Source organism: Saccopteryx leptura, chromosome 2 (genome assembly GCF_036850995.1).
Source record: "Saccopteryx leptura isolate mSacLep1 chromosome 2, mSacLep1_pri_phased_curated, whole genome shotgun sequence".
Taxonomy (NCBI): domain Eukaryota; kingdom Metazoa; phylum Chordata; class Mammalia; order Chiroptera; family Emballonuridae; genus Saccopteryx; species Saccopteryx leptura.
This window is the reverse complement of record NC_089504.1, coordinates 189,421,198-189,437,471: the sequence shown is the minus strand read 5'-3', so window position 1 is coordinate 189,437,471 and position 16,274 is coordinate 189,421,198. Positions and strand designations below refer to the sequence as shown.

At 35.1% G+C, this 16,274-nt stretch overlaps 1 protein-coding gene across 3 annotated transcripts in view; it reads left to right on the top strand.

Annotated features, from left to right (window-relative positions):
* Positions 1-16,274, top strand: part of RSRC1 (arginine and serine rich coiled-coil 1) — a 559,643-nt gene that overhangs the window by 110,356 nt on the left and 433,013 nt on the right. For all 3 annotated transcript variants that reach the window (XM_066369858.1, XM_066369856.1, XM_066369857.1), the window contains exon 4: positions 10,743-10,913. In XM_066369858.1, the coding sequence (XP_066225955.1) occupies positions 10,743-10,913 (171 nt within the window). The remainder of the gene's footprint in view (positions 1-10,742; positions 10,914-16,274) is intronic.

The window sequence follows — 16,274 nt, the reverse complement described above, 5'->3', positions numbered from 1 at the left end:
CTCATTGGATTCGAACAGTCGGTAAAGAAACAATGGAGCCAAAAACTGGTGGGCCATCATCTTTAATTCTAGCTTGCACCTGGCGGGCAATTAAAAAACACACACTGGGCTCCAAAACCCACTCACATTCAGTGCTCACAAAGCTATTGACTTATCCGAGTTTCCTAGAATCAAAGGTTTCTAGCTCATCAGACTTATTCACCTCTGTTCCCCATCTCCTTCCTTCTCCCTGCACAAACTCTGCACAAACTGGCCTCTGACTCAGCACTCCACCATCTTGGTTGCTTCTCCAGGCCTCCACGTGGCCTTTCTCTGCTCTCTCTCTGCTCTCTTCTCTAATGATAATCTTAGGAACCAAGAGACAAGTAAAATTAAAGTTTTGTTTTGCTCTGTATCTTGTACTTTAGAAGACTGATGCTAACTTGATTTCTTTTATTGGTGACTTGATCAGAGTATTCTTTTATCATTTATGTACATTAACTTCATCAGGATATATCTCAGAGTTGACTGTGGTAATCCATTTCCTGATACACACGGTGGACCTTTTTTTTTTTTTTTTTTTTGATATATATATATTTTTATTTATTTTTAATGGGGTGACATCAGTAAATCAAGATACATATATTCAAAGATAACATGTCCAGGTTATCTTGTCGTTCAATTATGTTGCATACCCATCACCCAAAGTCAGATTGTCCTCTGTCACCCTCTATCTAGTTCTCTTTGTGCCCCTCCCCCTCCCCTTCCCTCTCCCTCTCCCCCCTCCCCCCATAACCACCACACTCTTATCCATGTCTCTTGGTCTCACTTTTATGTCCCATCTACGTATGGAATAATGCAGTTCCTGTTTTTTTCTGATTTACTGATTTCACTCGTATAATGTTGTCAAGATCCCACCATTTTGCTATAAATGATCCGATGTCATCATTTCTTATGGCTGAGTAGTATTCCATAGTGTATATGTGCCACATCTTCTTTATCCAGTCATCTATTGTTGGGCTTTTTGGTTGTTTCCATGTCCTGGCCACTGTGAACAATGCTGCAATGAACATGGGGCTGCATGTGTCTTTACGAGTCAATGTTTCTGAGTTTTTGGGGTATATACCCAGTAGAGGGATTGCTGGGTCATAAGGTAGTTCTATTTTCAGTTTTTTGAGGAACCACCATACTTTCTTCCATAATGGTTGTACTACTTTACATTCCCACCAACAGTGGATGAGGGTTCCTTTTTCTCCACAACCTCTCCAACATTTGCTATTACCTGTCTTGTTAATAATAGCTAATCGAACAGGTGTGAGGTGGTATCTCATTGCAGTTTTGATTTGCATTTCTCTAATAACTAAAGAAGATGAGCATCTTTTCATATATCTGTTGGCCATTTGTATTTCTTCCTGGGAGAAGTGTCTGTTCATATCCTCTTCCCATTTTTTTATTGGATTGTGTTTGTTTGTTGTTGAGTTTTATGAGTTCTTTGTATATTTTGGATATTAGGCCCTTATCTGAGCAGGTGTTTAAAAATATCATTTCCCAATTAGTTGGCTGTCTGTTTATCTTGTTATCAGTTTCTCTTGCTGAGCAAAAACTTCTTAGTCTGATGTAGTCCCATTCATTAATTTTTGCTTTCACTTTTCTTGCCTGTGGAGTCAAATTCATAAAATGCTCTTTAAAGCCCAGGTCCATGAGTTTAGTACCTATGTCTTCTTCTATGTACTTTATTGTTTCAGGTCTTATGTTTAGATCTTTGATCCATTTTGAGTTAATTTTAGTACAGGGGGACAAACTGTAGTCCAGCTTCATTCTTTTGCATGTGGCTTTCCAGTTTTCCCAGCACCATTTGTTGAAGAGGCTTTCTTTTCTCCATTGTGTGTTGTTGGCCCCTTGATCAAAAATTATTTGACTATATATATGTGGTTTTATTTCTGGGCTTTCTATTCTGTTCCATTGGTCTGAGTGTCTATTTTTCTGCCAATACCATGCTGTTTTGATTGTCGTGGCCCTATAATAGAGTTTGAAGTCAGGTATTGTAATGCCCCCAGCTTCATTACGGTGGACCTTTTGTACATGTAGATTCTGTTAGTTCCAAAAGTGTTCTTGGACTATGATTATAATTCTCTTTTTTCTTCTGGAATCTCAGGTTGGATGCTCATTTTCTTCCTTGTCTTTCTTTACATTTTCTGATTCTACTAATTTTATTCATTAAACATTTATTTTTCTTGGATCTTTTATCATTATCATTTATTTCTCTTATTTTATTTTGTATTTAATGTTGAAGGGTTGTGTTATGGTCTTCTCTGCTTTATGTTTTTTGTTTGTTTGTTTGTTTGTTTTTACTTGGGCATTTTTGTATCACCTGAAAAAATTTGATTCTAACTTTTTTTCCTTGAGTTGCTTTGCATGGATGTTGGATTCATTTTTGTTGTTCATGATAATGTGAAGGATTTTTCTGAATCAGCAATAACAGTTTTATGGAGGGACTCAAGTTTTTGTATGACTTACAAGTTTTACTAATACAGTGAGTTGAAATTTCTTTAATAAATAGGAAACTTTATGGGGAAAGATAGATCTATTTTTAAAAAACTTTGATGCTATCTTGTTTTTATAGAGCCCTGAGCTTCAGCACCTTGTTTTCTAGTTTTCTTCTATCACTATGCCATCAGTGGATACTTCCCTTTTTAAAGATTATCGCTTTCCTAGAGTATAGGTCCTTTTAAAAAAATTCCCCTCATAGCCCTGGCCGGTTGGCTCAGCGGTAGAGCGTCGGCCTAGCGTGCGGAGGACCCGGGTTCGTTTCCCGGCCAGGGCACACAGGAGAAGCGCCCATTTGCTTCTCCACCCCTCCGCCGCGCTTTCCTCTCTGTCTCTCTCTTCCCCTCCCGCAGCCAAGGCTCCATTGGAGCAAAGATGGCCCGGGCGCTGGGGATGGCTCTGTGGCCTCTGCCTCAGGCGCTAGAGTGGCTCTGGTCGCAACATGGCGACGCCCAGGATGGGCAGAGCATCGCCCCCTGGTGGGCAGAGCGTCGCCCCTGGTGGGCGTGCCGGGTGGATCCCGGTCGGGTGCATGCGGGAGTCTGTCTCTCCCTGTTTCCAGCTTCAGAAAAATGAAAAAAAAAAAAAAAAAAATTCCCCTCATTAATGGTTTTAGTTAGATTTTGTTGGGGATGAAAGTAGATGTTTGTGTTCAAGATGTCATCCTGACATGTAATCTGTGTTAGTTTATTCCATGTGTAATATTTAAATTTAATTTTAGTGACAGTTTTGTTTTATAGCAAATACGGCCTCTTTTTTTGTAGGACTCTACTTTTAAGAGACTATTTGAAGTATTGTATTTTTTTAATAAAATATTAGGATATTTGTTTTGATTACATGTGTTTAGAACTTATTAGCCAATTAAGTAACTTGACAAATTGATTCTTGAGGGCAGTAATTCATTTTATATAAGGGGTTATGGTGATTCTTCCTATTTCGTAGATATTGAAAGCATTTATCTGGTATAATAGGACATCTTGCTGTCCACTTATGGCTTATATATTGTGTGTTCTAGAGTGTCACATTTTTTATCAAATGTTTCTTTTTTTATAATATATCTCCATATTGGCTTTTGTACTCTAGAGACTTCTAGAGTGATTTACCAGAAAGGTATTTATTTAAGGAAGAAGGGATAACTTCACATCTTAAATTTTGTATAGTTTCTTTGATTTTTTTTTTTTTTTGTCTTTGGTCAGGGTAGGATTCTCTTCACTCTGATCTGATACTTCTTGATGAAGATCTTTCAAATAAGTAATTAAAAGTTACTTAGTAAAGTAAATGAAATGGGATTGTTCACATGTCTAGGATATGAGCTTTACTCAGAATTTTGTAAAGTAATTTTAATGAAAACAAAGAAGTCAGAAGCTTAATTGATTTTTATCAGTGATTTTCTGGTCCTTTATAACAGCTGTTAATATTATTGTTTTGCCTGTGTTTTGATTTAATTTCTTTTCCCCATGCATTCTTTTCATTCACTCTTTTTTTCTTCTTGTAGCCTATAAGCAAGATTAAGAGGCCTATAATATCAGGATTAAAATAGTAAATATTTACATTAACATATTGGGGAGAGTGGCCCAGTAATTTGTACTGCATACTGTGATATTTTAAAACTTACTACGTTCTTTAAATTTTATATCATGGATGACTTAACTTACATATCTGCTATTTCTATCAGAGTTTATTGAGCCACATCAGCAGTGTTTTTGGGAGAATATTTGAGAATAGCATTGGCTTGGTTGTATGAAGCATTCGGTGAATAATGAGCAAGATGTTTTTGGAGAAGGCAGGCATTTGTTTTCTAGAGTAGATTCTTTGTGTTAGGGAAAACCATGAGATCAGTTTGGAGGTAATTGATTATTTCAAGAATTGGATAAGTTGGGAAGATTAAAGATTGAAAATTGGTGCTATGCAAAGGGCTTGGAAGATAGTAATTGATAGAAGGGTCCTAATTTCAGTGTCAGCCTTTGCTATGATGTGTGATAGAGTAATCATACTGCTGGTTTTTGTGGGACAGTGCTAATTTAGGCCTGTTTTCCTTATGTTATAGTGCTCTACTTGACCTAAAAAATCTGCCCTTTTATTCTCCAAAGGCTTGGATAATAAGTGATAAGATTTTCCTTTGAAATGAAAACTAGTGAAGATCCCGTACATGGCTGCTGAGGGTTTTCCTGTAGAGGAGACATGGATCATTTGCCAAGAATATAATTATTTCCCTTCCTATATGAAAGAAAAAAATACTGAAAATTGAAACTTGAGCAACCCTTATGCCAGCCTTAAGTTTTGAAAGGTCTGTCAAAATTAAAATGCTGCTCTTTACTGGATTAGCTATGGTATGAGGGAGACATATTTCATATGCCCCTGATTCAGATTTTACTCATTCAGATCAGCACCTTCCTCAGTAACGTCTTCCTCTGTGGCTGCCTCCTTCTAAATCACTAGTCTGCTAGGTCACAATTCAGTCAGGTACTATTATTTAATCCTTACAGTAACCCTAAAAAATCGTTTTTACTTTCCTTTTGTAGGCAAGGAAACAGATGCTCAGAGAGGAAATAACTTGTTTGAGGGCACCATTATATGAAGAACTATTATTTTTTAACATGGTACTTCTATAACTTTCGGTATATTAATAGAAGATACATCTCATTTTTAAGATACAATAAAAACATGATTTCACCAAAATCCATTTCATCTGTAACCCACAAATGGTTGCATATTTTGTCCAACAATTAAAAAAAAACGACTAGCTGCTAAAAATGAGCTTCATTAAAGATTTATTATTTTTTAAAAAAAGCTCTTTGAGTTTTATTGACAAGTTGAATGAAAACTAATTGCCAGAATATTTTGTTCCTAAACAATTTAGAACCAAATTAAGATAATGAATTGAATGTATATATACACATAATTTGTATGTAGTAGCTGAGGTTACCACAAAAACGACCCGCCTTCATTTTTATTATTATTACTTTCAATCAGAAAACTTTAAATCCTGACTATTTTTCAAAGATTGTAGAATAATCTGTTAAATATTTAACACATCTATATATAACAAAAGATTTTATTATAAATGAGTTAGGTAACAGTTGTGGGAGCAATAAATTTTTATGATAAATTAAAATTTTATTTTAAGTTAGATTTATTGGGATAACAATGGTTAATAACATTATATAAATTTCAGGTGTACAACTTTGTAATAAGACCTCTGTCTGCTTTGTTGTGTGCTCACTACCTGAAATCTAGTCTCCATCTGTCACCATATATTCGCCACCTTTTACCTTTTTTTGTTTCACCAACCCCTTCTGCCCTCTGGTAACCACCATTTTGTTGTCTATATGAATTTGTTTTTATGTTTATTAAAACTTTATTTTATGTGGAAAGAAATCATGTGTGAAAATTAAGAGATGGAGTAGTCAAACTTGAAGGGAAAATTATAGAAATTTAATTTTTGTAAATTAAGATAATAAGCCTATACTGACATTCCTAGCAATAAATATTGTAGCCTCTCAGAATAGCATATATATTAATATATAAAAGTTTGTGATCATATTATTCTTCATTTACTGAGTGAACAAGTTAGGGATGAAAGAGGACAGACGTTACTACCACTGAAACCCGTGTAATTCTCTTCAAGATCAACAGTTCCCAAGTACTGAGGCCTACCTAGTTCATGTGATTTTCCTATCACCCACATTTTAATTTTTGACAATTTGTGTTTGTTCTTTTCTCTTTTGCTTGATCAGTGTAGCTAGGGATTTACCAAATTTGTTGATATTCTCAGAGAACTAGATTTTGGCTTTGTATTTCTTATTGCTTTCTATTCCATTGATTTTTAGTCTTTAATGTTCCCTTCCCTTCTGCTTTATGTTTACTTTGCTTTTACCTTCTTAAGGTAATTGATTTTAGACCTTTCTTCCTTTCTAATACAAACATTTAAAGCTATAAATTTACCTGCTAAACATGGCTACATCCCACAAATTCTTCTATGTTGTATTTTTATTGTCATTTAGTTCTAAAAATTTTAAATTTTTCTTGTGATTTCTTACTGGTCCATGAATTATTTAGAAATATATTATTTAAATTTTGTATATTTGGTATTTTTTTTAGATGTTTTATTGTTGTTGAATTCTAATTTAATTCTGTTGTCATCAGGAAAACTATTTTATGCGATTTTGTTATGATTTGACCCTTTGATCCTTATGAAATACCCATTTTTATTTTGTCTGACACTCTTAGTTTCAGAAGTCTAATTTATCTGATATTAATATATTCATTCATTCCAGTCTTCCTGTATTTACTGTTTGCATGCTATATCTAATTTTTAGCCATTTACTTTCTACCTATCTATGACTGTATATCTGTAGACAGCAGATAGTTGTGTGTGGTATTTTTTTTTTTTAAGTTTTATTTACTTATTTATTTTTTACAGAGACAGAGAGTGAGTCAGAGAGAGGGATAGACAGGGACAGACAGACAGGAACGGAGAGAGATGAGAAGCATCAATCATTAGTTTATCATTGCGCGTTGCAACACCTTAGTTGTTCATTGATTGCTTTCTCATATTATGTCTTGACCGCGGGCCTTCAGCAGACCGAGCAACCCCTTGCTGAAGCCAGCGACCTTGGGTCCAAGCTGGTGAGCCTTGCTCAAACCAGATGAGCCCGCACTCAAGCTGGCAACCTCGGGGTCTCGAACCTGGGTCCTTCCACATCCCAGTCTGATGCTCTATCCACTGCGCCACCGCCTGGTCAGGCTGTGTGTGGTTTTTAAATTCATTTGGATAAGCTCTGTTTTTTAATTAAAGTATTTAGTCCATTAGTACTTTATGTATTTATTGATATGTTTGGATTTAAGTAAACCATTTTACTGTTTGTTTTATAGTTGATCCTCTGTTTTCAATTTGTTGTTGTTTTTTGGTATGCCGTTTTCAACCTCCTTTTGAATTAATGCATATTTTTAAGAATTCTTTATAGTTTTACTTTTTTATTTTTAACTACACTTATTTGTATTTTTTTCTTTAAATGGTTGCTCTGAGGATTTCATGTATGCTCTTATCATTTCAGTATATTTAGAGTTAATGTTTCATCATTTGTATGAAATGTAGAAATCTTAAAACTGTATAGGTCCATTTACTTGCCCCATGCTTTATTTTATAGAGTTGTACAGTATGTATTATATCTACCTTATATCTACCTTCATTATAACACATCGCAAGACATTGTAAGTTTTACTTTAAGCATAAATTCATATGTATTTTAAATAACTTAAGGGAAGTAGTTGTTATATTTATTTATATATTTAACATTTCTAGTGGCATTCATTCCTTCCTAAAAATCCAGATTTCTATCTGTTATTATTTTCTTTAGCCTGAAAAACTTACTTTGGTATCTACTCTGATACAGACCAGTTGATGATTATGTTTTATTTTTCCTTAATTTCAAAAATGTCTTAATTTTGCTTTAATTTTTGCTGGTATAAAATTTTGTGTGTTTTTTTTTTCTTTCACCATGTTAACAATTTTGCTCCAGTTTTTTCTGATCTGCCTTGTTTCTGATAAGAAGCCAGCAGTAGTTTATTATCATTGCCCTCCAACATGTAATGTGTTGGTTTTTTTTTCCCTGAATACTTTCAAGATTTCTCTATATTTTGTTTCATCAGTTTGACCATGGTGTTACTAGTTATGATCTTTATATTTATCTTGGACTTAACTGAACTTCTAGAACCTATACATTTGTCTTTCACTAAATCGGGAAATTTTGACCACTACTAAAAATTTATGCTTTCTGTTTCATTATGTTTTCTACTTCTGGGTTTAAATAAATATGTTGGACATATTTAAATATTATCACACAGATCTCAGAGGATCTGTTTTTCTTTTCTTATTAGCAACTATTTTCTTCTTAGTTCTTCAAATTGACTAAACTTTTCTAGTTTTTCTGTTTCTTAGCTATTTTATTTATCCATCCATCCATCCATCCATCCATCCATCCATCCATCCATCTATCTATTTATTGTTTTTCTGAAATGAGAAGCAGGGAAGCAGAGAGATAGACTCACATATGCACCCCACTGAGATCCACCCAGCATGCCCACTAGGAGGTGATGCTCTGCCCATCTGGGCTGTTGCTCAGTTGTAACCAGAACCATTCTAGCACCTGAGGCAGAGGCCATGGAGCCGTCCTCAGTGCCTGTGGCAACTTTGCTCCAATGGAGCCTTGGCTGCAGGAGGGGAAGAGAGAGACAGAGAGAAAGGAGAGGTGGGAGGGGAAAGAATCAGATGGGCGTTTCTCCTGTGTGTCCTCGCCAGGAATCTGACCTGAGACTTCCATATGCCAGGTCGACGTTCTACCACTGAGTCAGCTGACCAGCGCTTAGCTTTATATTTATTGCAAAGCATAGTTATACTTATTACTTTAAAATCTTAGCTAATTCCAACATCTCATTCATCTTAAGCTTAATCTCTATTGACTATTTTCTTGAAAATAGATCCCATTTTTAATGTTTTGTTGTATATTTACTGATTTAGAATTTTATCTTGGACATAGTGAATGTCATGTTTTGAATACTCTGGATTCTGTTATATTCCTCTGAAGAATATTGTTTTTTTTTTACTTGTTTGTATTAGCAGAAATTAACTTAGTTACAGTCATCCCTCACCATATCGCAGTTCACTTTTTGCGGTCTTACTGTATTGGGAATTTTAAAATTGTTATATATATCTAATTTTGTATTGCGGATTTTTCAGTATATTGCGGCATTTTGCGGTACATAGGTAATTTTATATATTTATTAATTTTTGTGGTAAAATAAGCAAAATAAGTGTGGGAAAGGTTTATAAGAGTGTAGATAGGGTTTATAGAGCCTTAAAATATATATAAATCATAAAAATTCTTTTTTTTTCTTTTATCCTCAGCTATTTGGAGTCTACCCTTTTTACACACAATGTAGGGTTCAGCCAGAGATTTGAATAGAGTTGACATACAGAATTTTAGCTCTTTTCCCTGACTCCTTTCCAAAATTCTCCCCTTTTTTTCCTTTTGTGGAGGTTGCCCTGAATCTTTTCTGGTTTTTCAGTTCAGAAGTTTTTTTTGTTGGAATTATAGTTGTCTTGCATGGCACAGACTTGGACTTATACTCAGAAATGAAGCTGATAAAATGGGAACTTTCTTATTGCGGGTTTTTTTTTCCAAGTGTTATCCCTAGCTTGTGTCTTCTTTTGGACACTATCCAGTGCTTCAGATAGTTGCTTTTTATAGTTATCTGTAAGATCATCAGCCTGGTAGAAGGTTTCTTATCAATACTGTGAGGCAGGATCTAAAATTTTAACTTTTTATTTATTTTATTTTTTTGTATTTTTCTGAAATGAGAAATTGGGGGGGCGAAGGGGGGGCAGACTGACAGACTCCCACATGCGCCTGACCCGGATCCACCCGGCATGCCCACCAGGGGGCAATGTTCTGCCCACCTGGGGTGTTGCTCTGTTGCAACCAGAGCCTTTCTAGAGCCTGAGGCTGAGGCAATAGAGCCATCCTCAGCGCCTGGGCAAACTTTGCTCCAATGGAGCCTTGGCTGCAGGAGGGGAAGAGAGAGACAGAGAGGAAGGAGAGGGGGAGGGGTGGAGAAGCAGATGGGCGCTTCTCCTGTGTGCCCTGGCTGGGAATTGAACCCGGGACTCCCACACGCCAGGCCGACACTCTACCACTGAGCCAACCGGCCAGGGCCTGAAATTTTAACTTTTTAAAAGCACATAGTATATCTTATCCAACCCTGTCATTTAATATAAAGAATAGTTGGATTAAAGTAAAGGAATTGTTTTATTATAATAATTAGAAATGTTTGACTATATACAGTAGAAGCCGAGATTATAGGGACAGGGAAGACTGTCTTTGGATATTAGATTAGATATTTAGATGTGTTGTATTAACTGAGGAGACTTGAATAATCAGCACTTGATTTGAACTTTTGAGACTTATACTTGCAGACACTTTTTGATTAAATTTTAATTTCTTATAAAGTTGACAACATATATATCATTCAGATAATCATTTTAACTGAGAGTACTTATTTATAAATAATCATACTTAGATGCTTGCTTCACAGAGCTATGTAATTACTGAATCCATAACTAAAACTAAATCGTTCCCAGATAATTTTTAAGGATATTTTCATTGCATAATACAAAATATACATTAAATATATTTAATAAATTCTACTTACTATAGGTCCAGGTCAAGACCCTGTCCCCGTTCTCATAGTCAAAGCAGTGAAAGGTCCAGTCACAGAAGAACCCGTAGTCGATCTCGGGATAGAGAACGACGTAAAGGCAGAGATAAGGAGAAAAGAGAAAAGGAGAAGGATAAAGGCAAGGACAAGGAATTACACATCAAACGTGGGTGAGTTGTTATTTCCATGAACATTAAGCAAACCTTAAACAGTGATGACTCAGCGATTCCATGGCAATGTTCAAACTAAATTTTCCTTCTTAGAGGTTTTTTTAGGTGGAAAAGAGAGGAGCATACAATAGAGAAAGAAAAGGATGAATCAAAATAGTTCTGTCAAATTTTTACTATGTTTTCTATTTCTATTTTTATTTAATATTTATATAATAAATCTTAGAAACACAATATAAACAGCACTGTCATAGTATGTCAGTAAAGGAAAATTTACAAAATTCTTTAGGAAGGTTCTACATTTGATCACTGTTAACATGATTATCATAATTTGAAGACTACTTAATGATTAAAGGAGTCTATTTCATTACTGTAAAGATGTTAAGGGAAAAGGATAAAGGGAATGAACCATGTGATTTACCATTGGTTAGGCCTCTTTCAATATAGAATGGGGACTTGGTCAACATTAAAATGTGTATGTACATTAGAGTGATTGCATACGAGACCTGGAATTTATTTTTTCTGGAATTGATGTTATTGAAATAATTATTCTAGCTTTGTCCATTTGGAGGGTGAAATTCACTCATAACTGTTTATTAAATTACAAGCTATTAAAATGAAATAAATGATGGTTAGTACCTTAAATTATGGCTTATTTATTTTATTCAAAACTGACACTGAATGTTTTATTTTATGAAGTATAACATCTTGGAATTTATTGCTTTTTGTCAGTCTTTCAACACCTTGCATATGTTCACTTTAGTATTTCAATCAAAAGTGTTTACTTTTAATGTATTGATCAGATTTCAGTGTTAAATTGAAGAGCTTATGATGTTGGATGTGGTTCCTTGAGATCTTGATTCTATGAAGAATTAAGTTTATCAAAGGATATGGAACTCTTCTGTAATCCTTTTCTTTTCCCAGGTGTCTGTGTGTATATTTTTTATTTCCAGATTTACAGTGATATTTTATAAACCTGCCTAGATTGGCTTTTAAATGTTTGTTGAAATAATGAATTTGTGGTGGATTTTGGAAGAGGATAACATTATGTAACTTTCTCCTGTTCACTCTACAACCATTAATACAAACTGAGCAGTTGTGATCCTGCAAAGTACTGAGTTCTGCCCTTTTCTAGTTTTAAGGATTGTTGAATGTTAGAGGGGAGGAGATAGATTTGGGTATCTGGCTATGAGTAAAGGGAGGTTGAGTTTGGTAGAATGGAATGAGGATTAGAGAGAATATGGGAAAATCTATTGATAAAGGGAGAAAGTTGGGAGGGTAATAGATTTGAAGACAGGATGTAGAGTTGATTTCTTAGACTGGAAGATATGGACTAAAAGGATCAATAAATTATGTCAATCAAGGAATTGCCTTCTTGTCCCCCCCTTTTGATTATGCTTTTTTTTTTTAAATTTATTTATTAAATTTAATGCAGTGACATTGATAAATCAGGGTACATATGTTGAGAGAAAACATCTCTAGATTATTTTGACATTTGATTGTGCTGTATACCCCTCCCCCAAAGTTAAATTGTCTTCTGTCACCTTCTATCTGGTATTCTTTGTGCCCCTCCCCTCCCCCAACCCCTCTCTCCTTCTTCACCCCATCCCCCCTCCCCCCACCCCCCACCCCCAACCCTGTTGCCATCACATTTTTGTTCATGTCTCTGAGTCTCATTTTTATGTCCCTTCTGTGTATGGATTCATGTAGTTCTTAGTTTTTTTCGAATTTACTTATTTCACTCCGTATTAATGTTATCAAGGTCCATCCATGTTATTGTAAAGGATCCGATGTCATCATTTCTTATGGCTGAGTAGTAGTCCATAGTATGTACCAAAGCTTTTTAATCCACTTGTCCTCTGATGGACACTTGGGTTGTTTCCAAATCTTCGCTATTGTGAACAATGCTGCCACAAACATGGAGGTGCATTTCTCCTTTTCGAGCCATTCTATGGTGTCCTTGGGGTATATTCCTAAAAGTGGGATAGCTGGGTCAAAAGGCAGTTTGATTTTCAGTTTTTTGAGGAATCTCCATACTGTTTTCCACAGAGGCTGCACCAGTCTGCATTCCCACCAGCAGTGCAGGAGGGTTCCCTTTTCTCCACATCCTCACCAGCACTTATTCTGTGTTGTTTTGTTGATGAGCGCCATTCTGACTGGTGTCAAGTGATATCTCATTGTGGTTTTAATTTGCATTTCTCTAATGATTAGTGATGTTGAGCATTTTTTCATATGCCTGTTGGCCATCTGTATGTCCTCTTTGAAGAAGTGTCTATTCATCTCTTTTGCCCATTTTTGGATTGGATTGTTTGTCTTCCTGGTGTTGAGATTTACGAGTTCTTTATAAATTTTGGTTATTAACCCCTTATCAGACGTATTGTCAAATATGTTCTCCCATTGTGTAGTTTGTCTTTTTATTCTGTTCTTGTTGTCTTTAGCTGTGCAAAAGCTTTTTAGTTTGATATAGTCCCATTTGTTTATCCTGTCTTTTATTTCACTTCCCCATGGAGATAAATCATCAAATATATTGCTCCGAGAGATGTCGGAGAGCTTACTGACTATGTTTTCTTCTAAGATGCTTATGGTTTCACGGCCTACATTTAAGTCTTTTATCCATTTTGAGTTTATTTTTGTGAGTGGTGTAAGCTGGTGATCTAGTTTCATTTTTTTGCAGGTAGCTGTCCAATTTTCCCAACACCATTTGTTAAAAAGGCTGTCTTTACTCCATTGTATTTCCTTGCCTCCTTTGTCAAATATCAGTTGTCCATAGAACTGTGGGTTTATTTCTGGGTTCTCTGTTCTGTTCCATTGATCTATATGCCTGTTCTTATGCCAGTACCATGCTGTTTTGAGTACAATGGCCTTGTAGTATAACTTGATATCAGGAAGTGTGATACCTCCCACTTTATTCTTCTTTTTTAAGATTGCTGAGGCTATTCGTGTTCTCTTTTGGTTCCATATAAATTTTAGGAATATGTGTTCTATATCTTTGAAGTATGTCATTGGTATTTTAATTGGTATTGCATTGAATTTATAGATTGCTTTGGGTAATATAGACATTTTAATGATGTTTATTCTTCCTAACCATGAGCACGGTATATGCTTCCACTTGTTTGTATCTTCCTTGATTTCTTTTATCAATGCTTTGTAATTTTCCGAGTACAAGTCTTTAGTCTCCTTGGTTAAGTTTATTCCTAGGTACTTTATTTTTTTGGTTGTAATTGTGAAGGGGATTGTTTCCTTAATTTATCTTTCTGACTGTTCATTGTTGGTGTATAAAAATGCCTCTGATTTCTGAGTATTGATTTTATATCCTGCCACTTTGCTGAATTCATTTATCAGGTCCAGTAGCTTTTTGACTGAGACTTTAGGGTTTTCTATATACAATATCATGTCATCTGAAAATAATGATAGTTTTACTTCTTTTCCCACTTGAATTCCTTTTATTTCTTCTTCTTGTCTGATAGCTGTGGCTAGGACTTCCAGGACCATGTTAAATAAGAGTGGTGAAAGGGGGCACCCCTGCCTTGTTCCTGATCTTAAGGGTATTGCTTTTAATTTTTGCCCATTGAGTATGATGTTGGCTGTGGGTTTCTCATAGATGGCTTTTATCATGTTGAGGTATGTTCCCTGTATTCCCACTTTGCTGAGAGTTTTGATCATGAATGGGTGCTGGATTTTATCAAATGCTTTTTCTGCATCTATTGAAATTATCATATGGTTTTTCTCCTTCCTTTTGTTTATGTGATGAATCAAATTGATTGATTTACGAATATTGTACCATCCTTGCCTCCCCAGAATAAATCCCACTTGATCTTGGTGTATGATTTTTTCCATATATTGTTGGATCCGGTTTGCTAGTATTTTGTTGAAGATTTTAGCATCTATATTCATCAGAGATATTGGCCTATAATTTTCTTTCTTTGTGTTGTCTTTGCCTGGTTTTGGAATCAGAATTATGCTCGCCTCATAAAAGGAGCTTGGAAGTCTTCCTTCCTCTTGAATTTTTTGAAATATTTTGAGAAGGATAGGAGTTAGTTCTTCTTTGAATATTTGGTAGAATTCTGTTGTGAAGCCATTGGGCCCTGGACTTTTCTTTGTTGGGAGTTTTTGGATAACTGTTTTGATCTCCTTTGTTGTAATCAGTCTGTTTAGGTTTTCTGATACTTCCAGATTGATTTTTGGAAGATTGTATGTTTCAAGGAATTTGTCCATTTCATCTAGGTTGTCTAGTTTTTTGGCATACAGTTCTTCATCGTATTTTCTTATAATATTTTGTATTTCTGTTATGTCAGTTGTTATTTCTCCTCTCTCATTTCTAATTTTATTTATTTGAGTCCTCTCTCTCTTTTTCTTGGTGAGTCTACTTAAAGGTTCATCAATCTTGTTTACCTTTTCAAAGAACCAGCTCCTAGTTTCATTGATCTTCTGTATTGTTTCTTTAGCCTCTATGTCATTTATTTCTGCTCTGATCTTTATTATTTCCTTCCTTCTACTACATTTGGGCTTTACTTGCTGTTTTTTTTCTAGTTCTTTTAGATGCAGGGTTAAGTTGTTTATTTGAGTTTTTTCTAGCTTCTGAAAGTGTGCCTGTAGTGCTATGGACTTCCCTCTCAGCACTGCTTTCACTGTGTCCCATAAATTTTGAGTTGTTGTATGTTCATTGTCATTCGTTTCTAGGAATTTTTTTATTTCTTCTTTGATCTCATTCTTAATCCATTCATTATTTAACAACCTGCTATTTAGTTTCCATGTGTTTTTGAATTTTTGAGCTCTTCTGTTGTGATTCATTTCTAGTTTCATGCCGTTGTGATCGGAGAAAGTGCTTGATACGATTTCAGTCTTCTTAAATTTGTTGAGAGCACTTTTGTGCCTTAACATGTGGTCTATCCTAGAGAATGTACCATGAGCACTTGAAAAGAATGTATATTCTGCTGCTTTAGGGTGAAAGGTTCTGAAGATATCTATTAAATCGAGTTGATCTAGTGTTTCCAATAAGTCTGCTGTTTCTTTGTTAATTTTCTTTCTTGAGGATCTATCTAGTGATGTTAGTGGGGTATTGAAATCCCCACTATTATAGTAGTGCTGTTGATCTTGCCCTTTAAATCCATCAAAGTCTGCTTTATATATTTAGGTGCTCCTATATTAGGTGCATAGATATTTATAATAGTTATATCTTCCTGTTGGATTACTCCCTTTATCATTATGTAGTGGCCTTCTTTATCTCTTACTATATCCTTTGTTTTAAAGTCCAATTTGTCTGATATAAGTATTGCTACCCCAGCTTTTTTTTCATTTCCATTTGCATGAAATGTTTTTTTCCATCCTTTTACCTTCAATCTATGTGTGTCTTTTGTTCTAAGG